The 27,910-nt window shown below is 48.2% G+C and overlaps 1 protein-coding gene across 2 annotated transcripts; it reads right to left on the bottom strand.

Moving 5' to 3' along the window:
• Positions 1-77: 77 nt before the first annotated feature.
• GCH1 (GTP cyclohydrolase 1) lies at positions 78-21,387 on the bottom strand. 2 transcript variants are annotated; one of them, XM_064423092.1, is made up of 6 exons: positions 20,939-21,387; positions 9,541-9,584; positions 7,259-7,314; positions 4,315-4,346; positions 3,338-3,422; positions 78-2,371 (listed from the first exon to the last, which is right to left on the bottom strand). In XM_064423092.1, the coding sequence occupies exons 1-6, from the start codon at positions 21,246-21,248 to the stop codon at positions 2,245-2,247; spliced, it is 654 nt and encodes a 217-aa protein (XP_064279162.1). In that variant the 5' UTR covers positions 21,249-21,387; the 3' UTR covers positions 78-2,244. The 2 variants fall into 2 exon arrangements, with proteins under 2 accessions (XP_064279162.1, XP_064279161.1); XM_064423091.1 differs by having other exon boundaries at positions 9,475-9,584; positions 20,939-21,381.
• Positions 21,388-27,910: the final 6,523 nt, after the last annotated feature.

Below are 27,910 nucleotides of genomic sequence, written 5' to 3'. Positions count from 1 at the left end.
CCAGCTGGGGGGAGGGAGCTCTGGCCCTTCCCTGAGCAGTGCCATCACCTCCAGTCCCCCAAGGATGCTCCCACTCCAAAGGATAACATTTTGCTTTAATGTTTCAGAGACAATGGACTGGTGAGCAGTACGACAGGGGCTGTACATCCTTTACATATTTACACATGGGCTGTAGTTAAAGCTGCTGTGTTTGGACAATGCTGACATTCCAAAAAAACACACTGAGATTGACAACAGGAAAAATGGGAACAAAATCCAAGGCCACGAGTAGAGAGAGGTGTTTTAAGGACTACAGGTCACATGGAAATAAAGAACAGTGGTGGTGCAACGTGAACTTTATCCTGAATAGAGATAAGTGGTTAAAACACAACTTTTTTGGTGCCTCAGGACCAAGACAGTGTTTTACAGAGACTCAATTTCCAAAGTGAAGCAAGGAAAGAGAAATAAGTGTACTGGTGTGTGCCCCTTTGGTCCTCAAAATCTCCTTCCAGTCAAGCTAAAAGGAGAGGTTTACTGCCAAGTTCAGGCAAGAAAGATTTAAGGCTTTTCAGCTGGATATTTGTAACATACTGAACTGAAAACTTTGTTTTTAGGAAAACAAATGCCATGGAGTTGGTGTGGCTTAGCAATGTGCAGCACAGCTTGTTTACAGCAGAGACAAACACTGTTCCAGCACCTAATCCTACAGAACCCAGGACAGAGGATGCTCTAAAAGATTCTTCCATTAATGCTGTGAAGGTCCTCAAAGTAAAATTAGTGTAATTAAACACATGGGCTTGTTCTCCTTGAAAAAGCTTTTTAGGCCAAATCTGACCAGACATGATTTTCATTTTGTTTGTAACTGGAGCAAGAGGGAGGAATTGTGGTGAGATGGAGCTGGCCAGAGCAAGAACTGCCCTTGAGGTTCATGGCCAGGACATCTTGGATTGACGTCCAGCAAAGCAGAGAGCCCTGGGAACCTGTGGGCACCCACCCCCCTGGCTGACATCTGTTTTGCAAGCTCGGTGTGAGGAGGGTGGTTTTCATTTGCTCCTCATCTTTTCCCAATTAAGAGTTACAAAACACCCCCCATTAAAATGGCAACAAAGCAGAAGTTCAGCCAAGTCCAGCTGGACTGAAACTTTTTGTACCAATTCTGCCACTTACAGAGGTTGCCACATACACAGGGAGAAAAAAAATGTGGTTTGATTCATTCTGGTGGCCCTGGAAATGCTTTTGTCAGCTGCTCTTATGAAATGAGCTGTTGTCATTCCAGGTTACCCTGCCCTGAAATAACCCAACCTGTCGGCAGGGAGGGGAGGAACCATGTGCTGTGCTCAGGATTTCATGCTCACCTTTGGCCCAGCATTGGAAATGGAAACCTTGGAATGCTTGCAAATCTTCAGTTTCCCACTATCAGACTAATTTTAGCTTCTCAGTCTAACCCATGGAAATCCAAGAAGGAAAGCTCAAGATATAAATATCATTAAAAACCTCTTTGGATACCTCAGTACTCTGCAGACAGACTCTGCAGGGTTTTTTCCTCTCCTCTGTTAAAGTTTCCTTAAGAACAGTAAGAAACTGACAGTTCAAGTGGTCAGACATTCTGAGGCACAGAGAAAAAGGTGCATAAACCCCTTTGTACTGAGACAGGGCTGTGCCCCAAATAATTCAGAAGTTCATTCCCTGCCTGTTAAGAGGATAGGAAAATTGGAGTTTACACATTTCTCAAACAAAACAAAACAAAAACAACCACAGAAAAGGAAAGTAAATACTAGCAAGAATATAAAACACACCAGAGGTAACAATTCGGAGGTATAACACACACATCCAGATACTGAAACAGCCACTGCAGGACTTGCAATAAAACATGGTCCAATAATTCAGGACAATCCCAATCCTACAAAGATCCACATCCTTTCAGGTGTTTCCTGTGCTGCTCCACATTTATTCTAACAAACACAACTATTTCATAAATATCCACTTCACTCCTGAGCCCCACTTCTCTCCTGACAGCTGGATATTCTGCATTATGGATGGAAAAACATTTCCAAACTCCTGTTTGTGGCTTGTAACTCTGTGACATCAGCATCAGTGGAAATCCAGGAGGAGCCTCCCTCATCCCACCTTTCCCACGTGCCACCAGAAGCCTTTCACTGCACAAAGACTATGACAACAATTCACGACAATTTAGTTTGGAAGTGGGACTTGGGAACAAGGACAGACAGTGACACAGGACAGAACAATCCAGAGGGTGACACAGTTTCAGCTCCTGATGAGTGTCAGGAATTCCTCACGGGTCTTTGGATCTTCCCGGAACACGCCCAGCATTGTGCTGGTCACTGTTTTACTGTTCATTTTCTGTACCCCACGCATCACCATGCACATGTGCCTAGGAGAAACCAGAGGGGAGTCAGTGCTCCAGGAACACTCCTGGGGAAGGGAATCCCACAGGGAGAGATGTCTCTTACACGGTCACATTCACTTCTGGGAACGTCTCAAAACCTCCACAGCCAGAAATGGCATCTGCAGCTCCTCAGCTGTGGAAGAGTCACAGCCTCAGCCACTGAGCTCTGCCTTCTCTCCTCTGATCCCAGGAAAATCCCACCTTCCCCAGGTGCACTCTGAGCACAGGACATGCCTGCTGCTGGTCCCAGGCAGAAGGAGCACAGGGCATGGATCTGGTGCAGGTGACAGCTCCTCAGTGCCACATCTCCAGAAAGGATCAGGCAGCACCCACTTTACATGTGGACTCCAGCACATCAGGATTATTAAATTTTTATTACTACTAGTAATATGTTATTATTAATAGGGTTGTTATTATTATTGTTGTAATTACTAATCCTTCTGCCTGTGACCAAGCATAGCATAGAGCTACCAGGCACCAGCCCTGCAGCACAGGGATCCCATGGAGCCATGATCCCACCCATGGAACATCTGGGATCCCACCTATGGAGCACCTGGGATCACACACAGCTGGGATCCCACCCCTGGAACATCTGGGATCACACAGATCTAGAATCCCACCTATGGAGCACCTCGGATCACACAGATCTGGGATCTCACCCCTGGAACTCCTGGGATCCCACCCCTGGAACTCCTGGGATCACACAGAGCTGGGAAACCACCCCTGGAGCATCTGGGATCCCACCCCTGGAACATCTGGGACCCCACTCCTGGAACACCTGGGATCACACAGATCTGGGATCTCACCCATGGAACACCTGGGATCCCATCCCTGGAACTCCTGGGATCACACAGAGCTGGGACCCCACCCCTGGAACTCCTGGGATCACACAGAGCTGGGATCTCACCCCTGGAACTGCTGGATCCCCCCCAGAACTCTGGGATCACTCACGTAGCTTCCACGACGACGCCGACCCCGGCGGGCTGTAAGGCTTCTGTGATGGCAACTGCAATTTGTTTGGTAAGGCGTTCCTGGACTGAGGGAACAACAGGCAATTCAGACTCCCAGAATGGGTTGGGTTGGAAGGGACATTAAGGCTCATCTCATTCCAAACCCCCCACCATGGACAAGGACACCTTCCAGCTTGCTCCAAGCCCCATCCATCCTCTTTTCCATTTGTAACCTGGAACAGACCTTCTATCTTCTTGTTTATATTTGGAGACATTTTGCATTCCATCTCTCCAACCACAATTTTGTTCTAATAGCTCCCCCATTTCCTATTTTGCAAGAAGATTTTCTTGCCTCTCTGCTCTGTTTCAGTTTTTAATGTGTTTGTTCCCAACGTTACTGCTGCACCATTTATTCCACACGCCCAATTTCTCTTCTTAGGGAAAGGAAACTGAGATAAAAAATGAGCTTTGTCCTGCAAAGCTTTACTTCCTGCAGCTCTAGCACCCTCTGTTCACCAGCCTGGTGGTCACTGAGGACCAGTCTTGCCAAGACCAGGCCAAATTTAAGCACAGGACAAAGGCAGCAGGATCAGCCCAACCCACGGCTTTGGACCCTGCAGCTTCCTCTCCTCAGGGGCAGGAGGCAGCTCTTGCTCCACTGCCTCAGACAAGGATTCCTGAAGGCATCTCTCCAAATCTCTGCAGGAGAGCTCATCCCCAGCAGCATCCAACTGGTTTAGTTATTCCTGGCAGCTCCACCTGGAGCCCATTCATCCTTGGAATCAGTTCCAGCCTCCATTTAGTTTCCTAGGCAGAAGTTACCTTCACTGGGAATGCAGGGGCTAAGAACAATAACAACCTCTTCAAGAAGCACTTTTCTCCCCCCTTAAACTCCACATCTACAGTCCACCCCGTCACCAGCCCCCTGCACTGACGAGGAGAGGAGTGCACACCACAAACACCAAATTTCGTGTTTACCTTGTAATCTTCTACTGTATATTTCCACGATCCTAAAGGAGAAAGGAAAAAGACAACATTACAGTTATTTCCAGCTGGCCACTGACTGCTCTTCACAGTTAATTTGGTGCTGCCAGAAGAGACCCCTGTGCTGATCTGTAAATCCATGGCTGCCCAGGTATTCCTCATGGACTGCCCTTGGCACATCACTGTGTTGAGTGACAGCTTCCCCCCACCTGCAGCACCAGGGACTATTTTAGGGCAAACCAGTCACTTCTCTGGTCTCCTTCTGCTGGTTTGGAATTCTTTGTATCCCCACCCACCTTTGGAATTCATGTCCAAAGTCTCCCTGAACCCTAATTCCTGAACATTTCCCTGTGCTGCAGACTAGACCAAATGCTGCCTTAAGGTCAGCTCAGATAATGGATGCCCAGAATGCTGAAATTGAGCAAGGAATGTTTTGGATTCTTGCACTTGACCACAAATTTAGCTGAGAACAATGAGACAGAATTGGTCTTATTTAAAACAGAACCTCTCCACCCATTCATATCTCACCCCATCCTTCACATTTCAGTGCAAGGGTCACCTTAATGGTCCCCTCCAACACAACTCCAAATTTAAGCCATTGGTGGGCAGTGGAAGTGACACTCAATGACAGCTCTAGAATCCACACATTTAAGAAAATCCATATAATTGCTCTGTAACTGCAGGGGCTGTTCATGCCAACCTCAAATGCTTAATTACACTTCAAGTGGCCACAAAAAGGAGTTGCTATAGCAAGCTTTGATACCTGCCTGGTCACAGCAGACAAAAGCCAGACACTGGCTGGCAGCCTGAAGCATCACTTACAAGAATCATCCCTGACAATGAGACTCTCCTGCTGTTTTTGAGAGAGAATTAAATGCACAAACTCCCCTCCAGCAATGAAATGGTTGTGTGACAGCATAAAACAAAGCAACACAATATTTATATTAACCATATGGATAGGAAACATGCTCAGATATTGCACAGAAGTCCTAACAAGGTGTTTATGTACAAACAGTTATTTGAAAGAGCATTTTCAAGCCTGAGCTTAAAACCCATGGAAAGATGTTTGTTTACTGAATACAGGTCATCCACAACTACAGAAACATAAAAGTAATCCTATTATGAAAGATTAGGCCTAGAGCACCAACAGCCTCACAAATCTTTGCTTGAACACTGGTTGCATTATACAGGGCACCAAAGGGAGGCACGACTTACCCCCCAAACCCCTTCATGGCAAGCACTCAAAAGTGAGAACATTTTGTTATACAAGAATCTAATCTTTTCATTATTGCAGTATATGGGAGTTTCACCCTCACTTTAGAAAGAGGCAAGATTTAACCTTTGAGCACAGTGCAGGAAGCCTTGCACATATTGATGCAGGTTTCTTTCTGAGGATAAACAGGAGGAAAATTGGATCTTTCCAGCACCATGTTGCCACTTGCATTAAAAAAAAAAATCCATTAAAAGCATTTTGAGCTCCTTTTTACAGCAAATAGAGACAAGAGCAAGCACAAACCAGTGGATGCACATTTCAAAAGTGATCCTTGATCCTGCATTGGAGCCCTGCAGAAATGAAACCATGTGCTGAGGACAGACTCTCCAGGAGGAACGGATTCTCTTCAGAAATCCAGCTCCAAAAACCACCAACAACAAACCCCGCAGCCCTGCACCACTTAAAGACCCACCCAAAACCCAACACCAGCCATGGGATGCCACACACATCCCAAGAATGAGCAGCTAACAGATGAAAACTTTTGCCCAGCAGTTGCAGGTCTGACAGCTCAGAACCCCAGCCTACAGTTCCAGCAGCTCCTACAGCCACAAAAAAACCATGCAGGAGAAAATCTACACACTGAAAAACCTCTTTCCAGCCTTTTAACCAGAGGAAAGAAAGCAGTGCTGGGGGTAGGGAGATGCCTGCCTGCAGTATGAGTTTCCACACAGCAGAGGTGTGACCTCCAAGGATCCTTCCACCTCCAAACCCAGCTCCCTGTTGTGCAAGCAGAGCCCAGAACAGATCTGGCTCACTTTAGGACATTTTGCTGTCACATCCTCCACATTTCTTACCTGCTAATAAAACCCAGCAGGCAGGCAGATTTGCAGGGCTAATTTCTCATTAGTGTTACTGGAACTACAGCAGGATTAACAGACCCATCAGGGCAAGCAAAACCTATGTGGTCTGTCTGAGCTTCAGCCAAATTTTTAGGTTTGTTTCTCCAAAAGGGACCCTTCCACTCTGATCCCAAATAATCTGCTTATTGAAGGGATCTACCATCCTCTTCCTCACCAGCAAGAGAAAGTGTCAGTGCAACAACTGACACAAGGGCACTTGCTGAGGAAAAAAGCTATTTTACATAATAAATGGATTTCTCAAGTGTATCAAAATTGCTTTGTTTCTTAGGCTGAATTTTATCTATAAAATCTACCCCACAGCACTCTCAGCAAGTTTTCAGTGAAATAAAGAAATGTCACATTTTTATGAAGAGTCAGCTAAGAGATGAAAGCTTTAGATTGAATTTATATCCATAAAATGTGTTCATTTACAGTTTTCAGATTTTTGGTCTTATTAGTCAATTTATACCCAAGTGGTAAAGAGCAGGAAATTCTCACTGTTTTTTGGTGGCCTGCCCTAGAACAGAACAAAATTCTCTTGGTTCTTAGCCTCAGAGCTCCCTGAAGACCCCAGTGCTCTGGGGGAATCTACAAAAGCATCAGGGCTCTGCTGCAGTGTTAATTCTGGTGAGAATTAACACACAGTTCCAAGACTTCTCTGTCCTCTCCACACAAATAAAAACAATGCTGAGGATTGCTCTAAATCCAAATCCAGGACACAAAGTGGGCTGAGCTTTAGAGGGAGAGGAGATTAAAAAGATTAGCACAGCTAGCACAGCCTGGAATCCTTTTAACAAATTAGCATCACTTTCATCAGAACACTTACCTAGCAAGCTTGCTGAGGCCAAGCACTTGTTTGTTGGGGAGATAACCAATGTGTACCTAGACAGGGGAGAAGAACCATTAACAGCAGCAAAACCACCCTTCCAAGGGCATGTGAAACTCATGCACAGACAATGAGATGTGCATTTGCCCCAGAATTAACTCTGGGACAGCCCAGAAGCCTCAGCATGTGGGAGGAACGTGGCACCATGCAAGCCTGGGGAATTGTGGAGCTGAGGCTGTGAATATCTCATGAGGTCCTGGTGAAGAACAGGCGAGATTTTCTGAGGGGGGGAAAAGTCACAGCTCTTCAAGAGTCAAGGCTTATGTTCCAAGTCTCAGGAATGCTCCAGAACACTGCTGCATTTGGGTACAAAGGCAGTCTATTACTCAGCACAGCACTATTTGTCTAAAATAAACATGCTTTTCTTTCAAGGCCTTAAATGGATTTAGGGAACGGAAGGAAGAGGGACTGTGCTTTACTTCCAGTGAAAGTTCTGGTGGCAAGAAATACTTTGCCACCAAAAATCAGGCTGCACTTCCTGATTTGATTATTTTTCTCGTTTTAGTATCAGAGATCACTGGTGATTAACTCAGCTTCCATCCTGCTCAAATACGGATTTGCTGAACATGTACTTGAACTAAATTGCAAGAAGTTTAGCAGAAAAGTGCTCAGATATGGAGGAAAGGACATGGACCTCCTTGTTTTTAGAAACCCACTGAATTCCAGTGGGTTTACAGTTAGATTATAAATCAGTCCTTGTGCCACTGTACCAGAGACTTGAAAAATTAGCCAAGATAGCAGGGGAGTGTCAGTGGGGGATTCTGGCTTTGCCTGGAGGCCCCATCTCAGAATCCTGTGCTGCTGTGCCTGCAGTAGAGGTACCACAGTGCACCTGATTACCTGGCTAACTTGCTCATTCCTACCCCTTCTGTTAGGCAATCAACCCACTGACACCTGAAAAGACATGAAACATTTCAGACAAAGTGAGAGACACCACTTGGAAATAAGCTTTGAATCCTGTTCCCTGTATTTTTGTAGATTTCTTCATTTCCTGTAAGGTAGAACTGCAAGTGCAAGACCTACAGGTCACTGATTGCAGCCTGTTTGGTGCACCCAGCAGGGCAATGGTTACTCTGAATATTTAGAGCCATACCAAGTCATTTTGTAGGATGAGTTGGTTGTTTGTGAAGAGATTTCTCCAAACCACACAGGCTAAACAGCTGGATGTAACAAAAATGCACACATTGCCACAGGAGTAACGGGGAGAATATACACAGTGCACACAGCCAAGAGCAACAGGCACAACAGAAAGCTGGAACAGAAAAAGAGGTTATCCTGTTCTCCAGGATAAAACACCAACAGCAAGAAAATAAAGCAGACAAACCTGAATTGATTCAACTAAATAAACAGCTGGTTTCTGTTCATGAATTTTATTATTGGGAGACAATTTACTTGGAACATATGTGGCACTGATTGAATTTTATAGACAACACAAGCACGTGCTGCTCTTGGACCTGTGAGCACTTTATGGTAACAGATGGCTCAGGCTAAGCTCCATCCTTCTGTGCTGATAAGGGACTGGAGGGGCTGAGATGTGCAGCTCCCCCTCAGAACTCTTCATCACCTTTACAATGGTTAATTGGAGAAATTTTATTTCCCTAAAGTTGTTGGCACCACAATTCCAAACCTTCTGAAGCAGCAGCCCCTTTCACAGGACTCCCCAGTTAAGCAGAGCCAGTTTTGGCCACCTTCTCCCTGACTCGGCTCACATAATTAAGGCAGAGCTGCTAATGAGTTTGTTCCACTCACAGGGGGTTTCAGAGAGATGAATGTGCTCTGGATAGCTCTGAGCCAGGAGCTAAATCCATGACAGAGCCAGTGTGCAGGGTGAGCTGGTTTAATATCGAGATGTCTGCCCTCAAGGCTTGTTGCTGCTTCATGGAGAAGAGCTTTGATATGAAATGTCAGAAACCATTAGATTACTTAGACTAGGAAAGGTTGAGCATTATATTTCAGGAGCTTAAATTCAAATAAAACCTCACATTAAGGAGGCCTTCCTTATTTGTATTCTGAAGATTAAACTTCTAGAACTGTAGCCGTAAGCAGCAAGTACTTACAGCCTTAAAAAGCTTTGTAGCTACAGCTACAAAGTCTTTTACATGTACTTAAGGTCTTTTATTGTGTATTCCCACATTTGTTCTGTGAGGGAGAGTTACCTTTCCAACAAATGGAACGAGGTGATGCTCACACAATGAGAACATGTCTATGTCCTTCACAATTACCATCTCATCATGGTCTTCATCGAAGATGGCGTCGTTCAGGACATCTGAAATCAAACATTTGCATTAAAAATAAACCCAAAAAGCATGGCAGGCTCTTCCAGCCAGGACCTGAGAAAGCTTGTAGCAAGGGCAGAACTCTTTCAGGGCTACAGATTTTAGGGTTAAGGGGTGGGAGGCAAGTTAGGAGTAACATCACAAGCACGTTTTGGTTTGCGTACGATCCTGCCTGTGCCCCAGTGTCACACTGCCTACGTGCTGCACCAGAAATCAGCCTGGAGAGTTTTATTTCATTAATAGCTTGAGCACGGGTTAGAACAGGTCTGGTCTCTGCAGAATTACTGACATCTAAGGAGCAATTAACAGCTGTTATTGTGGGTTTCTATCAGTGCTTCCACCAAGCAAAGCCAGCCCGAGGTCAGGGAAAACCTAAACCATCACAGTGGTTCCTCCAAGCATTACTGTCTCCAAGAAGCCTTTGCATGCAAATGTCTTCCTGTAGCACACCAGGCAGCAGCTGTTCAGGTACACAAGAAGTCAGAGACACATCTGGGGAGAGATTTGCTGTCCTGATCTGAAATGGGCAGGCACATTCACACTCCAGCCTAATTCTGCACCTCAGAGTTAGCAGAAGAGTGAGGTGCAGAAACCCCCACAGAGACAGAAGGGAGAGGAGACAGCTCAGTAAGAAGAGGAACACATTATATGACACCTGGCTATTCTCAGAGCTCAGCAGAATGGATCCTCAGTTGATTTTCCACTTTCAGCAGTCTCTTGACAAACCCCCAAACAACCCTGGCACAGGTTACAGCACATCAGTCTCCACAGAGATTGCAGGCACCTGAACCATGCTCAGACATCTTAAAAGTAGAATAGTCCCAAGTCAAGAAATCAGGTCTTTTGAAGAACAAGAGAGAAAACTTGTATATGAAGGAGAAACTTGCAGGACAGAACCACCTGTACAGATGGGCTGATAACAAGGACAAGGAACTCTGCAAACAAGTTCAGCTGGAAGCCACACTGGCTCCTTGGAGTTACTTCCAGGAAAGCAGAGTCCAACACACCACAGCCAGACCAGGGCACTCAGGGACTGCCCTGCATGCACCACGGAGCACCTGCAGGGGTGGTGACACAAATCCAGCAGGGGTGGTGACGTAAATCCAACGATGGTGGTGACACAAATCCAGCAGGGGTGGTGATACAAACCCAATGGTGGCAGTGACACAAACCCAATGGTGATGTCTGCTCTGCTTGCCTTGGTGCCTTCCCTGACATGCACATCCAGCTAATGGCCACCATCTGCTGTCGATAAGGGATCATCCTCATCATCATGGAGCATTTTAATTTCCTGCCTGCTATCAGCACTGCACAGGTAACCCTGGAAACTGCGCGCGAGACGTTCCGCCTGCGCCGCGGGCTCTTCCCTGAGAAGGGCTGGCAAGCTGCAAGGCAGCCAGGATGAATCCCAAAAGGGTTTGGATCAGGTCAGAGGGCAGGAGTAGAGGGCATGAAAAAGGCCAGGGAACAGCTCTGTGAAGGCACGTGATTGTGTTCTTCCAATTTCTGGGTCTGGTTCACACCAAGCACTACTGGGGAGGGTTTTGATTGCATGGGCAGCATCATGCAGTTGTGTAATTGTGAATTCAGCCAGGCAAAGGGAGAACCCAAAACAGAGGATCTGAACAGGCTCAAGGGAGAGGGAAGGGAAGGCAGAGCAGCACTCTGGGCTCTGAGCTCCCTCCTGCAGCACTCTGCAGCCGTGCCATTTCCACAGCAGAAAGGCAAACAGTGGCTGCACAAAACCTGCTGCCGTGGCCAGAGTTATTAAAACAAAATCCAAACAGATCCACGAAGCATCTCCAGAGTGACTGCTGCTGTTATTAGACCCCCAGCTCAGGTCACACCAGCCTCACCAGGAGCATATCAGAGCCTGATGTCAGATATGGATTTACGTCAGTACACGAGCAAAGCAGATTGTTCAGAACAGCCAGAAATGGCCAAATTCTCATTAAGAGTCCTGGCGTGTGACACAGAGCAGGGCCAGAGCTACAACAGAAGGTACTTCACTCATGAAGTCTCATATCCATGTGTATATGGATAGATACACAATAATTAACATACAAAATCTTTATTAGTGGGTCCTTACAAACTTTCTCTCACGGCTGTGTTGTGTCATGGAGACAGCTCAGCCAAAGAGAACTTTAAGTGACCTCAGAAGTACCACAAAGACAACTCCAGGAACAAAAACGCACCTTGCAACCTTCTCACGGCCAAAGCAACCAAAGAGGAGCACAAAGGGCATCTACCCTTCTTGCACATCCCCTCTAATGCCACAGCCCAGTCCCAGCATGTGGGCAGTGCCCCAGCACAACCAGGGGAGATTTAGAGGCAAGAAAACAGATCGGCACGTCAAGAACTGCAGGCACAGAGCTGCGAGGTGCTTCACGCTTCTTATTTATAGTGGTCTTGCTACTTTTGTATCTTTTATTTATTTAATATTAGCAGCAAGTTGCAGCCAGGTCACAGACAACACCTGCAGCTGTGCCTGTGTCAGAACCTAGAGCATCTCTCTGGATGTCCTGGATGTCTCAAAGCCCTGGCAGGGGCTCAGAGACCCTGGCAGGAAGCCAAAGACACCTGAAAATTCGATCTTAATTAATGGAGCAAATTGCCAACCTTATATGAAGAATTACAGGCCACAAAAGTTTAAGTAGCATAGTAGTAGGAATCACAGGGTGAAGGGAAAAATTTTGGAGCACTGTACAGGGGGGTTTTCTATGTTGTACAGGGGGGTTTGAAATTCTGTACATGGGGGTCAGGAGTTCTAAGATGGAGGAATTTGGGCATGCCCTGTCCTTCTTCTTTCTTCTCCTTGGCATCCATGTTCAGGATGATGTTGGCATGTGTGGATTGGTTCATAGTGAAGGTGCACTTGCCAACAAGGGCGAAAAGTATTGGAAATAGAAGGTAAATATCTAATACGTAGTTTTCACTATAAAAGAGACAACCGCCCCGTGGGCAGGAGAGAGTGCCCTTGGCTGTCTTGCTGATCAGACCTCAGCTGGACAGACAGAAAAACTTTGTAGATAAGAAACAAACTCAACTGGAGACCGAAAAGCAAGAGCTCAGACTCCTTCTTCAAGAGCGCGGCCTGCCCAGAACCACCTTTTCCCGTGCTGGGGCAGAGACAAGTGACAGCCGACCCCGGCATGCCTGCAGTGGGATGTGCTGATTTTGTCAGCACCAGCTACTCCCTGAGAAGAAGGGCCCAAAAAGGAAGAAACCAGCTCAGTGTTAGGCCCCCCAAAAACTCCTCCACAAGTGCCAGGTGATACAAGGACACACAGGTAAAACCAAGTGTGAGGCTGAAGGCCACCACTTGAGTAAATGGCCATGGTCTTGAGTGCCCATCCATCCCTACTCTGCTCCAGTCTCTACTTCACAAGCCTCTCTTCCTGAAAATCAGCACAGCTCGAAGCCTGCCCAGCCCCACACCTCCCCCTTTGGATCACAAGCCCACGTTGACAAAAGCAGAGTGAGCAGAGCAGCTTTTCACAGCTGCTTCTACCTGTGTCCCACTGCAGCAGTTGTTGGCAGTAATTACACAGGAGGCATTTCTCTGGCACAGACTCAAACACCTTATGCAGGGAGGCAATACCATTTTATCTAAATTTGTCAGGATTTTTAAAAGTTTTTTAGAGGTTTTTTAATATTTTTTCTAATTTTTTTTTCCATTTGCAATAGCATCAAACAGGGGTCATAAAAGCTCAGCCTGTGTGCTGCAGCACATGTTCTGGAAAATTTAACAGAGCTGAAAGGACAGAAGGGGAAGTAGCCTCAGACTAACCAGGCCAGAAGCAAAACTTGGGGACAAATTTTTTCCCCTTTTCCCATTCTTTCACTCTACCTACCAGATCATGCTGACTGCTTCACTAGTTTGATTTCATGGTTTGTACACTCAGGGTGCTCTCTAAATTATTCCAGCTGATTCTTCCTTCAGCCAAAAGTTCAGCTCCTGGTGCAAAAACTTCAGTGGGCTGTTGAAACTAAACAGTCACCTGTGCTGCAAGTCAACTCCTGAAACAGAGCAGAATTAATTTGCCCTTTATCTTCAAAAAGAGTTGATAAAATGAAAAATCAGAACTGGATGAAGACAGAATGAGAAAGACCTTTCAGGATTTTGCGTCAGAGCTCAGCAAAGATACCTGTTGCTATAGAAACTATTTGCATGGCTTTAATGTGACACAGGAAAGCAAAAGCACCTCTGGCAACCAGAGAAGGCAGAGCCCACCCAGAATGGGCTCAGGAGGTGAAGGGGAGGAAGGATGGCAGCACTGCAGCAGCTTCACAGCACTTCAGAGCTGCCTTTTTTACTGTGCCTGGGAGTGAAGTGCTGCAGGTTGCTCTCACCAGGAGTTTAAGCACTTCCCCGTGGTGTTAAGTTGCCTCACAGCTCCAATTTAAGTGCAGGTTGCTCAGTGCCAGCAGGATCAAGGCAGCCTCAGGAGCTCCCTGACACTACTGCTGGAGCTCATCCATCCTGGCAGAGACAAAAGGCACAAGGTTCTCCTGACCCCCATTTCACAGTTCCCACTGATCTCTACAGTGACCCTCAAGTGTCACACCCAGGGCAGGGATGGGCTGAGGCCAAGGCAGGATGACATCCCATGGGACAATTCACATCTCCCACCAGCTGGAACAAACTAAAGCACTGGCTGAGCTCAGACACCTCCAGAACACAGAGTTACACCCAAAGCAGTGGCAGCATGAGCCAGGAGCAGGTCATGGTTTGGAGGGTGCTCCAGAAGAGCAGGGCCATGAGCCAGCCAAGGCTAACTGGTCTTTAAGGCACAAGCACCTGGGGAATGCTGGCAGATATTTCTGTTTGTCTTTCTCAGAGTTCCTGCCCAGCTGTGGACAGATGTAACTGGCAGCAGGAGACACGAATTAACAGCTGGATGTGTGGCAGGGAAACCAGCAGACTGCAGGGTCAGGATGAAATCTGGAAGGGAACTGCTCTAAAAACCTCTCAGCTACTGCTGGATAAGCAGTAAAATGTAAAGTCAAACCTGACTTTGTTTTTCATTATTCATGTGATGACATTACAGGTAACTGTAGTTAGGGAAAAGATTCCAGACAAGCAATAAGAAAATTATTGCAGCCTTTGAGTATAAAAAAGGCACAAGGAATTTGTTATGCACTCAGAGGCCCAGGCTATAAAAACATTAATGTAAAGGGCTTGTACTGCTGCAGAAAGTTAATGACTTCAAGTTGCTAAGAAAGGAGAGGCTCTGGGTATGTCATTTGCTTCAAGAAGTCTTGAAGAGCTCTAGAAAGAGGCACAGCCTGAGATGCCACATGACTGTTTAAACAGGTAGTAGAGTTCAAAAGATGCTGAGAAATGAACACCTGTGAAAACACAGCTTCCCAGCAGGAACCAGGAGAAACCTTAGACACAAAGACACAAGAGAACACAAGGCCTTAGACACAAAAGAATTTACAAGTTTCTGGCTATTATTTCAGATTTCATCACCCATAAACTAGAAAACTCTCAGATTCAGACAGAAACATTTACTTCAGAAGCAAAGCTTAATCCCTTAGTTACCAGAAGGGAGGTGAACCAGACGTGATTCAAGGGACATTTCACAGAAGCAAAGATAAAGGAGCAGCATTATTGCTGTTCAGCTAATTCTGGCCATGATTTGCACAGATTTGTTTATTTTCCTGTGAGATACCCTCCATGTTGTAGTGAGACTGGAGTCTATTCATAACAGACCAGCTACTGCAGACAGATGAAGTCAAGATTAGGTTCTAGAAGTTGTCCTCTGCCAGGAGGTTTATTAATATGAGAGAAAGCAGTGTTATGGAGATGCTCATTAAAATGTATCAGGATTTTTCAATAACCATTTCAATGTCCCATGTCACAGAAGGTGCTCATCCACACTTCTTTCTGAAACTGAAACAAAGGAAAAATCAAAGACAAAACACTTCAGAAGAGCAACATGAAAGATCAGAAGCCTGCAACAGTTCAGATCCAAGAGGTTACAATATTTAATAAATTCCTGACAAAACCCAGCCAAGCTTAGTGTTACTTGAGCATTAACAGGAAGGGAAGATGATCCAGGAATGTCCCAGCTCCCAGGAGTTTCACTGCATTTAATGTGTGTTCCAGCATGGTAGGCTTCCCTTCTGTGGGGGCAGAAGTTGAGGAAACCCCAAAAAACCTCTCTCTGAACAATCCTGTGTTTCCCACCCTCCGGTTGACCAGAAACAAGCCCTGGCTGGAGCACAGCAGTGCTGAGGTTTCAGCTGTTCACAGATGACAGTGCTGCATCCCTGTCCCCATGGATGAGCCAGCAGCACCTCGATTCCAGGAAAACACAGCACCTCCCCAGCTCCTAGCAAAGGGCAGTGCTGCTGATCAAACAGCCTTGTTTGCTTAAGCACTGTGTGTTTTGACACAGCAATGCTCAGCACCTCAGCACAGCAAACCCAGCAGGCTGGAAAAATTGAGGAGCTTACACCATTGTTGTCCTCTATAAAAATAACCAAACCCACACAGACTAGTAGAAATTATTATTGAGTTTTTTCATCCCTCAGTGTAGGAAAAGCATATAAACTAATGAGTGAGGAAATTACCTAACTAGGTAATTTCCTAACTTTTTTTTTGCTTTGAAATAAAAGCTGCCCAGCAGAGCCACTTGCCTTGCAGGCAGATAACACACAGCCTTTCAAACCACAGAGGTCCAGGAAGCAAAGTTATCCCCTCTTAATATTTTATTTCCCTGTTAAACACACTGAAAGGATGGGTGAAGCTGCCAACATGCCTGAGAGCTGCCATGCTCACAGGAATAAAGGCTGGGAGACTCCCCTGGCAGCAGCTCCCACCATCACCAGCAAGCCCAGACTGGTGAACAAGCTTTGCTTTGAGTGTTTGTGGCTGATGAGAACAACTTAACTTCCTCCTGCAGACACAGGCAGCTCGTCCAGCCCTGTGCCTAATGTTTCCTGCAGGATTACACAATCCAAACCAACTCATTTATGATTCACCTTTCAAAGGCAGAATCATTGACACTGTTTTTGTAACTTACCAGTTGCTTGGGTCTGAAACCTTCAGGTTCAGTTGAGAGTTAGTGCTGTCTGCCACCTTGTATCTCCACTTATTCACTCATTTACTGCCTTTGCACACACTTGTGCTTTGTAGTATTTATTGTGAGACCCTCAGACAGCACCTCTGAGCATGACATGAAGCCTTTAGTAAAAGGAGGGACAAGGTTTCACCTTTGTGTGGCAGGCAGCTGCCTGAGCCAGCTCTCAAAAGGCTAAAGGCACCTGGCTCTCACAGCCCTGCTGTCAGCCCTCACCAGCCAAGAGGGCTATTCTGAAATACAATTTACACCCAGAAATGGGAGGCTGATAGATCTGACCCTGGAAAAGGACACATGTTCTTGGATGCTGGCACAGAAGCGCTGCATGGAACTGGGAGTTACTTTTTTGGTGACTTTCCTACTCTGCCATCTCTGCCAACACGTTGAGAGATTTCTGTTGCAACAGCTGCCAGTCTACACCAGTGCTCAAGTGTCTGCACTGAGCTGTCAGCATTTTTAATCTGGTCCCCAGGTGGATTTTATTTGAAATCACAAGAGGCATTCTTGCCAAGTGTGATGACTGGTACTACAGAAGTGGGAACAGCACATTTGAATACATCCTGTCAATGAAAGAGGTTGAGGCCTTTGGTAAAGCCAGGATTAATAAATGACAATCTGGAATTAACAGAAAGAGCCAGATACAGATATTTAACAAGTAAACTCTACTAATGGCTCTGACACACAACACTGAGCAGGTGCAGAACACAGATAGCAGAGATGAATGGAGGGTAAGGCAGGAACAGTCACTCTGCACTGCTGAAAACAAGGGAGGAATACACAGAGTAGAAGCTGGAAAGCAGAATCAGCTTCTCTGCTGCTCACAAATCTGAATAGAGAGACAATTCAGGTGTTATCTTGCCTACAATACTACCAAGTTAAGCTATGGGAAATACAAACATACAAATACAAGCAGGTGTCATGGAAGCAAAGTGACAACACCCAGCACAGGAGATAAACGAGAGGACATTTAACCATGTTCCAAGTGTATTATGTTCTTAGACACACAGAAACAAAAAAGTTCATGGAATGGTTTGGGCTGGAAGGGATCCCTAAAGGCCATCTAGTCCAAGCCCCTGCAAAAACAGAGGGAGGTGAAAGTCAAGCACACCAAACACAGACCTGGCAGTGCACAGCAACTTGACACTGTCCAGGAGGGAACAGAGCTGGGGAGGGGTCTGGAGCCCCAGGAGGGGCTGAGGGAGCTGGGAAGGGGCTCAGCCTGGAGAAAAGGAGGCTCAGGGGGGACCCTGTGGCTCTGCACAACTCCTGACAGGAGGGGACAGCCAGGATCAGGCTCTGCTCCCAGGGAACAGGGACAGGACAAGGAGAAACAGCCTCAAGTTGTGCCAGGGGAGGTTTAGATTGGATATTGGGGAAAATGTCTTCACTGAAAGGGTGATCAGGAATTGGCACAGCTGCCCAGGGCAGGGGTAGAGTCCCCTTCCCTGGAGGGATTTAAAAGCCATGTGGATGTGGCACCTGGGGACAGGGGTCAGTGGCGGCCTTGGCCGTGCTGGGGAAGGGTTTGACTCAATCTTAGAGGGCTTCTCCAACCAAAACAATTCTATAATTTGGGTGAATATCTATCACACCTTCCTTTGTGTTCCTTTATGGAAAATGAAAACTCCATCAGACATTAATTGCTTTCCCCCTGCCTCCCCAGGGCAGATACTGCAGCAGATGAGGTCACAGGGCTGATTTTAAAGCCTGTCCCTGTTGTGACATTCACTGCCCTGGTTCACCTGTGTCACTCCCTCCTGGCTCTACACTCTGGCAGCTCCATGCCCTGGCAGGGTCTGTGAGCCCAGCAGGGACCCATTGCAACACACACACTTTGCCTCTGGCCATGTGACTGTACCACTATCACTACCAAGCTTTTACCTGAGGAACCTCTTTTGGGAAGATGGAACTTGCAGGTATTGTAAGAACCCCTCATCTTGTGCCTGTTGCAGGGATAAAATGGAAACACTCCTCAAAACACACCCTGCAAATCACTGCTTTAACCTCTGCCTACCCACACAGCTCCACAGGAGGAGCTGAATAATCTGCAAAAAAACCCTGGGAAAAAAAGAGGTCAGGGCTGCTCCTTGTTGGGTTTTGGGGGAAGGGTTTGGGCTTGTTTGGTTCACTTTCTTTTTCACAAACCACTTGCTGGTCCAGTTCCCAGCCTGGCCAGGCAGAGAGCTGGATTAGTATAACCAAGGGAACAGCACAGGATGCTGCAGCAGACACAGTAGCAGTCCCAAAGCTACTCTTGTGCCCAAATATTCTGCAGTTGTTGGCTCTAGGGTTCATCAGGTATTTAAAACTCTCTAAAAAGACTTTACTCATATTGGCTCTCCTAACAAACTCTTCATCCACCATTTGCTTTCCTGTCTGCTTGTCCTTCAGCTGCAGTTCTTCCTTCTGTCTGGCTGGGAAGGGTGAGAAAAGTGGAAGCTGAGCATCCTGCAAGAAGGGGTGAGTAGCTGGAAAGTAAAAGGACTCCCCACCTGACACAGGAAGGAATGTTAGTGGCACAGCTTCACACGATTTCCTAAAATGAAAAAGGCAGTCCAGGAGTAGAGCATGAGCAGTGACATTTTCTATCCTTGGATATAATACAGCTTTCTCCCATGGATAATCAGAGGAGGGGAGTATCAGAACTACTCTGCTCAATTAAATGAATGTGAGAGATTAGAAGACCCCAGAGAACCCACCTTGGAGCAGAAAAAAATTTTTTTAATTACTTCAGGTAACATGAGCACACAAAACTGGCAGCAAGATAAGAGAGGACTTAAGAAGGGCAGCAACCTCACCCAGGTCCAGCACAGAAATTCGTGCTCAAATTATCACTGAAAACATTCCTTCTGCTAGAGCCTGGCAGGATGTGACTGAGAGACCTCCTGTGTTTTACAGCAGTAAAACGAGGCAAGTTAATCCCAGTAAACAAAAGATGATTCCTGATGAAACCTCACCTCAAACACACCGTGCAGCAGGACTAAGAGAGGAACAAGGATGGCCACTGCAGCCCAGAGCCTGCTCACAAATGTGAGCCAAAAACCTGTCTTGATCTGAAAGGCAGAACAACTTTCAAGGCAGAAATGCTGTTCCTGGGACACAACAGTGGCACAAGAGTTTAAGCTGGCCATGAGTAAGTGAATGCTGGAAGTTGCAGAAATCTGATTTCGAAAGAGCCAACAGCAGAGAAATAAAAAAGAAATTAACACAAAACCCAGCCTTGAAGTTGAAGCACAGTGCCCTCAGAAAAGGTCTCTGATGTGCCAGCAGGAGCTCCCTGATGCCATCAGACAGCACAGATCAGCCTCTGCTTTTGGCTACACCATCCTGATGGAGCTCTGGGGCAGGCTCAGCACAGGAGTGCTGCATTCCAGAGAGCACAGCAGGAGCAGCCCCTTCCTCAGCCACACTCAGAGATCCTTGCTGACTCTCTTTGCATCCCTCACTGACAGGAACTCGCCTTTTACCGTAAGAAGGAGCAGAAAGGGGAATTCCCAAGCTCTCCAGGCTCTTTTTTACTGTTTGTACTGGGTACAGTCCATAGCCAAAGAGGCTGAGAAGAGGAAAAGTGATGCAAAAAACCAAATTTTCAAGTATTTACCCTACATTTGAGCTATGAGTTGTTGATAAAACATATCCCAGGCAGTTCCTTTCCTCACACCCTCACCCAGCAAGCACAGACACTCAGCTGGGGCAGGGATGTCAGCCTGGGTTCCTCTCCACACCTGCACTTGCTGCTGGCACCCTGAGACGGGGAAGGGATCTCCCTGTCCCCTTCCTTTCTCCTCACCTCGCTTCCTTAAGTTTCATTCCCACCTTTGACAAACCTCACTCGATTAAAGCATCGCCAGAACAGGGCTTTTCCTGAGGAAATTCAAACCCCTTGTCTGCTAATGGAAACAAATATTCCCAGCCTGTCCCAACACAGCCTCGCTCGGCGGGGAGGGAGGAAGGAGGGAACCCACAAGTTCCTACGCCGGGGCTGGAAAAGTTGCCATCAGAAAAGAGAAAGCAAAAGCACTTGCTCTGCTCATCCAAGCGAGAGGCTTACGACAGAATAGAAACTTTACCTGAATGGAGTTTAATTTAGAAAAACCCCGATATATTTGGGGAGGGAGGGCACAGCGAGACACACAGGTGACAACCAGGGGAGCACCACTGGGTGATGCGGGTGACAGCGCAACGGCGTTTGAAGAAATTCATTGACTCATCAATCCCAACTCCATCCCCGCGGCCCCGGGAGCGCTCCCTACCCGCGATGGTCTCCTGGTAGCCCTTGGTGAAGAACTGCATGGCCGTGGCCGCCCTCCAGGGCGTCTTGAGCAGCCCCTGTCTCTGCGGGTCCTCGCCCAGCGCCCGCAGGATGGAGGTGTAGGCGGCGGCCAGGCTGGGCAGGCTCAGCTCGTTGTCCTCCTCGCTGCGGGGCCGCTCTCCCCGCCACCCTTCCCCGCCGCTGCCCGTGCCGGTGCCCGGGGGGACGCGCGGCTTCTCCGCGGCCGCGGGCGGGGAGGGCGGCGGCCGCTCCTGCCGCGCGTACCCGTTCCAGCCCCGCGCCGCCTCCATGGGCAGCGCCGTGCCCGAGCCTCGCAGCCCCCGGGCCGTCCCTGCCCGGCCCGAGCCGTCCCGGCCGCCGCCGCCGCCGCTTTTATCCCGCCCGCGCCGCCCCCATTGGCCGCGGCCGCCGCCATGTCACCGCCGCCGTGAGGCGGCCGCGCTCGGCGGGAGGGGCCGGCGTGCCCGGGATGGGGAGACCGTGCAGGGTAGGATCCCCCGGGATGAGAACTGAGGGGGGATACCCGAGATCCGAGGGGACCCCGGGCTGGGGTGAGCGCTGGGGGTGGAGGCGGCACCCCGGGCTGGGGGGATCCGAGGGGATCCCCCGGGATGAGAGCCTGGCTGGGGGTGCAGGGGGGTCCCTGGGCTGAGGCGAGGACCGGGGTACGGGGGATCTGAGGGGATCCCGGGGCTGGGCATACCGGGTGTCCCCGGGCTGAGGGCTGTGCTGGGTTACGGGGGTGCTCCTGGATCTGAGGGGATCCCCGGGCTGAGGGCTGTGCTGGGTTACGGGGGTGCTCCTGGATCCGAGGGGATACCCCCGAGCTGAGATCCGGGCAGGGGGGGGATCTCTGGGCTGAGGCATGGCCAGGGGCTGTGGGAGTATCCCAAGAGATCTCCAAGATACGGGATCCTCCAGGATGAGGTGTGCAAGCAGGATGGGAATGCCCTGGGCTGGGGCTGTGGGAGGATCCAGAGGGATCCCCAGGCTGACCTGGGCTGGGGTCCAGAGGTTCCAGGAGGGAATCCCATGGACTGAGGTGTGCTGGGGATATGGAGGCATCCCTGGGGCTGAGGATATGAGGCACCCCCGAGGCTGAGATGTGTGATGGGGGTACAGGGGGACCCCCCAGGCTGGGGCACAGTGGGAATCCCTGAGGCATGGGAGGAGGGTACAGGGAGATCCCTCAGGCTGGGGGTATTGGGGTTCTCCAGGCTGAGGTGTGGGCTGGGGTTTTGGGGGGATTCCCTGGGCTGGGGATTCAGCCCCAAGTTCCTGCCATCCCCCACTTTGGGGAGGGCTGTGGGGAGCCCAGGGTGAACAGCAAGGGAATGAGGATGGATGGGGCAGGTCCTGCTGGGATGCAGGTTTGTGCCCTTCACAGCAGCTCCCAGCATCATTCTCCATGTTCTCCCCATCCCCTCAAACTCCTAGAGCTGGTCCCTTTCCCAGCAGGGTGGTGTTGACGCATCCTGCCCAGTCACTCCCTGGCACTGCTGGAATGCCACCAGCACCATTCCGAGGCCACTGGGGTTGGGATGCAGTCACCAGAATGATCCCAGGCATGGACTGAGCCTCCTTGGTGACCATTCCCACCACCTGATCCCAGCTGGGCTTCCGTCCCTCCAAACCCCTGGTCTCTGCAGACACCTTCCTGCTGCAGGGCTGCCGTGTCCCAGTGTTTTCATATTCCCACCCAGGATTCTGGAAATGTGCTAACCCTCATGACCAAGACCAAATATTTTGAAGTTTCTGTGGAGAACTTTACAGGCATGTCACCCAAAAAGTGGTTTGAGCATCCTGCATCCTCCTGGGCGCTTTTGGGGCAAACCCAGCAGACAGAGCACAGCTTGGGTTCAAGAGTTGGTGAACAAATAAATGCTGGGGCAGATTTTTGGAACACAGGTCCCCTCCAGCTGGGATTTTATGAGCTGGAAACTGAGTCTAAAGGCTCAGCTGAGCATAGGGTGAATGCTCCATCATCCAAGCACGAGCAGGGGGACTCATAGTTTCTGAATTGCAATCAAATAAATGGCCAGGATCTAAAGGAGCCACAAACCCTTCTCTTCACACCACCGGTCCTTAAGGCAGCAGGGACAAATTGTCCCCTTCTTGTGCCTAGGAAATGGTAAATTGCTGGGAAGATAATGAGGGGAAGGAGCTGTTAGAGGGTGGGGTGTGACTCACTGGCTTTCCTCCTCCTCCTCCTGACACAAGAGCTGCATTTGACTAAGACAAGCAAGAGAAAAAGAAAAAAAAAAAAAAAAGAAAAAATACCCCAGCAGCTGTAACACGCCACACATTTCCACATTTATCATTTGGTTTCTGATCACAGGTTTTACCAGAACAGTCAGGATGACTCAGGTGAAATCCAGGGCCCTGCAGCCAGCCAGGCTTTACTCCCTGTTATTGCCCCGGGCTCTCATCAGGAGCAGGAACTGCTGAACCAGAAGGATTTGGAGCCCTGAACTGCATCCCTGCTCCTCCCAGACACCCAGCTCATTTCCCTGTCCTCTGAGGATGTTCAAATCCTCTCTTTGAACCAGACAAGTTCCCTCACTAAAAACATCTGTGGGCCTCAGCAGAAGGATTGCGCTTCCCTTTGGATCCTGGCCGAGCAGACTCGGTTCAGAGGGCTGGGTGATGTTCCTGAGAAGCTTCAAACCACTGAGACCTAACCAGCCATACAGAAAAGGGCTTAGCAAAGGGCATCTAAGCATCTTGGCCCTCCCTAGTCTCTGCTCTCTTTGTTTTCTTGGAAAAGAATATAAGCTCCCTCTGGAGTCAACCCCGACTTTGTAACCGCCTGAGCTTAGCGGCTGTGGGAGCTGGTTGTAATTTTTCTCCTGTTTATGGGGCAAGAAGGGCAGTTTCCAGCTTATTTACCAGCATGATCGCTGCCTGGCTGTGCAGAAAAACACTTTTTCTGAGGGTGTTTGAGCAGGAGTTGCACACACGGGAGCTGATGCCAGCAGTTCTGTTAATGGCCTTTGCCAACATGGCATTAGTAGGTTCAGGTAATTGGGATTTGTGCCAGGATGTGGAAGGTCACAGCCCAATTTCCAGCCACAGTGGAGTCCTCTCCCTTTGAAACACAACCCCACATCAGCTGGGTAAGAAGAAGCACTAAGACTTTTGGGGTTTCGAAGTATGTTATGATGAGATTTTATTGATAGTTCCCTGTTATTTACACCCCATGTTCTCATTAAGCTTTCTCAAATAAGTTTTTCTTTGCTATTTCTGAATACATACCAAAAAAGGTGAAATACAAACTATAAACCAGAGGAACCAATGAATATTAAAGGTTGGAATTGATCTCTAAGACCATCACGTCCAACCATTAACCCAGCACTGGCAAGGCCACCACTAACCCATGTCCCAAGTGCCACATCCACATGGTTTTTGACCACTTCAAGGAATGGTGACTCCACCACTTCCATTGGAAGCCTATTCCAATGCCTGACCATTCTTTCAGTGAAGAAAAGAATTTCCCCAATATCCAATCTAAAGAAATTTTCCCCAATATCCAATCTAAACCTCCCATGGCACAACTTGTGACCGCTTCTCCTTGTCCTGTCCCTGTTCCCTGGGAACAGAGCCTGATCCCCCCGGCTGTCCCCTCCTGTCAGGAGCTGTGCAGAGCCACAAGGTCCCCCCTGAGCCTCCTTTGCTCCAGGCTCAGCCCCTTCCCAGCTCCCTCAGCTGCTCCTCACAGAACTCGTGCTCCAGATCCTCCCCTGGAGGGAATGTGCCCTGTTTTTCTCCCCTGTCCTTGCTTAGATCTTGGAGGGTATTTTCACAGTTTAAAGAGAATAAATTCTTAAAGATCAACAGAACAAGGAGTGCAAAAAAATCCTGGTATTGTAACTTGAATTCTTTTCAAATGTAGAATAAGGTTTAGAGGAGGTGAAAGCCCTGTGCAGCCACTAAAGGGTGCTGGGGGTTCCTTGAGAGAGCCAGGGGATGCTGCTGGGGGCCAAGGTCCATGGGAAAGCCCTTCAGAGGCCTCTCTTGTCTTTGAAAATGGGGTAAATATCAAAAAGGGAGAGAATGGAGCAGGTCTGTGTTCAGGCTCCTGCTCCTTGACCTGCTTTAGTCTGTTGAGCTCCTTGTGGCTTTGGTGAGACCCAGCTGGGAAGGGCTGGAGCATCATTCCCTGTGTGTGAAATGTGCTTCTCAGGGTTGCAAGAGTGGAGTCCCCAAAACAAACCTCTCCATGCCAAGGCTAAGGATGAAATACCCTGGGCAGTCCTCACTGAGATCCATCAAAGAGGTGTTTCAAAGGGAATCTCTGCACCAACAGCTACTAAAACCTGTCAGAATAAATACAAATAATTCAGCAGAAGACACCTGCTTTTCCTCTGTTGGCTACAAAATGGGATCATTCAGGACTGGGCTCAGAGCTTCAAGTTAGAGATGGTAAATTCCACTCTCTCAATCCAGCACATCATTAACAGCTCAAGCAGCAAAAGAGCAAAGCAGATCAATCCTGCTGTTAACAGCAAGCCAGGACGTGGCCCCGGTGTGATCCTGGCATAATAGCTGAGCCCACAGAGGCCATGGATGGCAACATCCCAGCCTACAGACATCCCTGCCATACTCTGGAAACAGCCTGAGATTTATCAGCCCCTGGAATCACAGTGCGTCAGTTGAAGGAGTGAATCACGAGCAGTTTCATTCTATTACCAAGAATAACGAGCAAAATTGATTACAGGCTCCTAAAGTACTAATTTGTTACAGGAGGATTTGTTGCTCCACGAGGACAGAGGATCCCCAGGGTCTGAGGGGTTTTCTGCAGATGGGATCTGCACTTTAACTTGCTTGGTGGGGGTCTCACACTTTAGGGATGAGGCTGGAGGTGGAGGCAGCAGTTTTGCCCTGCCCCAGATTTCCTTTCCTGCCCTCACAGAGCAAGGACACAGGGTGTTTCCTCCCCAAATGGGTGTTTCCTCCCCAAAATTTGGAAAACATCAGAAGGATTGGGCTGGGTAGGCTGTAGGAGGTGAATTTATATTTGTGAATGTGAAACCAGACATATGACACATCTCCTGGGCCCTCATGGACCTATTCCCAATAGAAGGTGTCTGACAAGAGCCAGGATGATCTTTAGGTCCCTCCATTCCATCCCATTCCATCACCAAGGGTGGCTTTGGACTCACAGCCCAGGAAAATGGGAACAGCAGCCGTGTCCCTGCATCACTCCCCTCAATTGCTCCTCACTGTTATTACCCCAAGATATCGATAATGTGATTTGGAGACCAGACTGTTCCCTGGCAACACATGGCTTGAAACTATTCCTGCAAATTTTCCCTGCAATTCATGTCCAATTGAGTCAGGATCAAGTGGCTCTTTTCACAGCCTGGGTCGGTATTTGTGTTTTGCCTGCCTTTAAGTAAATTATTTACTATTAAATTTGTTTGGCAGCATTCAGCTGAGCACGTTTAGTGCAACAACCAGGCAGAGGGAGAAGCCAGATCTGCTGTTCTCTGTCAAAGAGCTCCCTGAGGCACCCAGCTTCCTCACAGGCAGCTCTCACAGCCCATCTCCTCCCTGGATTATCCAGCCAGGACCACCAGGTCACTCCATGACCAGCACAGTTACGTTTTTTGGAAGGAAGCTGAGGTGCCTCTCATAGCCAGAGGACCTCTGAGAGGGGACATCTTATCCTAATACAGGTTCTCCCTTGCCCAGCTCCACCCTATGAATCCAAAAGTGATGGATCCATCCTGACTCTCCCATTCCACAGAATCATTTGGCTTGGAAAAGACCTCTAAGATCACTGAGTCCAAACATCAAATCCAATCACTGGGATTCCTAGCAAGGCCAAAGGAAAAAATATCAGGCAGATTCTTTGGCACAGTTTTCAAGTTCCTGGTTTTCCAGCAGAAAGGTGGCAAATTCAGGACAAACAAGCATTTCTGAATACTTCAGTGAAATTCTATTGAATTATTTAGCAACATTGTTAAAAAAAATAAAACAATCAAACAAACAAAAAATGAAAACCAGGTAGAGATTTACCAGTTTTCACTTGAAAATCCATTCCACATTTTCTGTTTCTTAGTCTGGCTTTTCATTTCCACTGGAATTAGGATTTATAGTTCTCCCTGTCCTGCCGCTGCTGTTGCTGGATGAGTGCACCCCATCCCCAGCCCAGCCCAGCTCCCTGGAAGGCTCCAGGTGATGGAGGATGCAATTGTAGCTCTGCCTGGAGCTGTGTAATAAAGCAAAACCCATCTTTGATGATAGGAATGCAACAGCAGCCTCGTGGGAGATGATCCTCCCAGCAGTACAGCAGCTGGAATATTCACTGCCGTGGTCCCAAGAGCCTGTTTGGTGTTTGTTTTAGGGCCATGGACAGCAATCACCAGGGAACAAATCCTGTGAGGAGCAGCTGAGGGAGCTGGGAAGGGCTGAGCCTGGAGCAAAGGAGGCTCGGGGGGGACCTTGTGGCTCTGCACAGCTCCTGACAGGAGGGGACAGCTGGAGGGGTCGGGCTCTTCTCCCAGGGGAAGAGAGATAGGAGCAGAGGAAACAGCCTTCAGTTGTACCAAGGGAGGTTTAGATTGGATATTAGAAAAAAATTATTCATGGAAATGGTTCTCAGGCACTGCAGCAGCTGCTCAGGGCAGGGGTGGAGTCCCCATCCCTGGAGAGATTTAAAGACCATGTGGATGTGGCACTTAAAGACAAGGGTGAGTGGTGGCATTGCCAGTGCTGGGGGAATGGTTGGACTCAATGGTCTTGGAAGTCTTTTACAACCTTAAAAATTCTGATTCTAGAATTCTGATTCTACCTGCAGTCACAGAGCTCTGATGCAAGTTTTCAAATTTGGAGTTGGAAGCTCTAACCTGCTGTGATCCAGACTGTGACCCCAAGGCTGGGGACATTGTGTCTGATGAAACCCACAAATGTTGCACTGCAAAAACTATTATGCAGGGAGGAAAAACCC

The sequence above is a fragment of the Passer domesticus genome, chromosome 6 (genome assembly GCF_036417665.1).
Source record: "Passer domesticus isolate bPasDom1 chromosome 6, bPasDom1.hap1, whole genome shotgun sequence".
NCBI classification, from domain to species: domain Eukaryota; kingdom Metazoa; phylum Chordata; class Aves; order Passeriformes; family Passeridae; genus Passer; species Passer domesticus.
The sequence above is the reverse complement of the archived record's forward strand: the minus strand, read 5'-3'. Positions and strand labels throughout refer to the sequence as shown.

What these genes read in the sequence shown, in the direction of transcription:
- GCH1 (XM_064423091.1), bottom strand. Translation starts at nt 21,248, where the DNA reads ATGGAGGCGGCGCGGGGCTGGAACGGGTACGCGCGGCAGGAGCGGCCG. An exon ending in TCGTTCCATTTGTTGGAAAG is followed by an intron (nt 7,315 to 9,474) that starts GTAACTCTCCCT and finishes TCCCCTGTCTAG; the next exon opens with GTACACATTGGTTATCTCCC. An exon ending in GGCGTCGTCGTGGAAGCTAC is followed by an intron (nt 2,372 to 3,337) that starts GTGAGTGATCCC and finishes GGTTTCTCCTAG; the next exon opens with GCACATGTGCATGGTGATGC.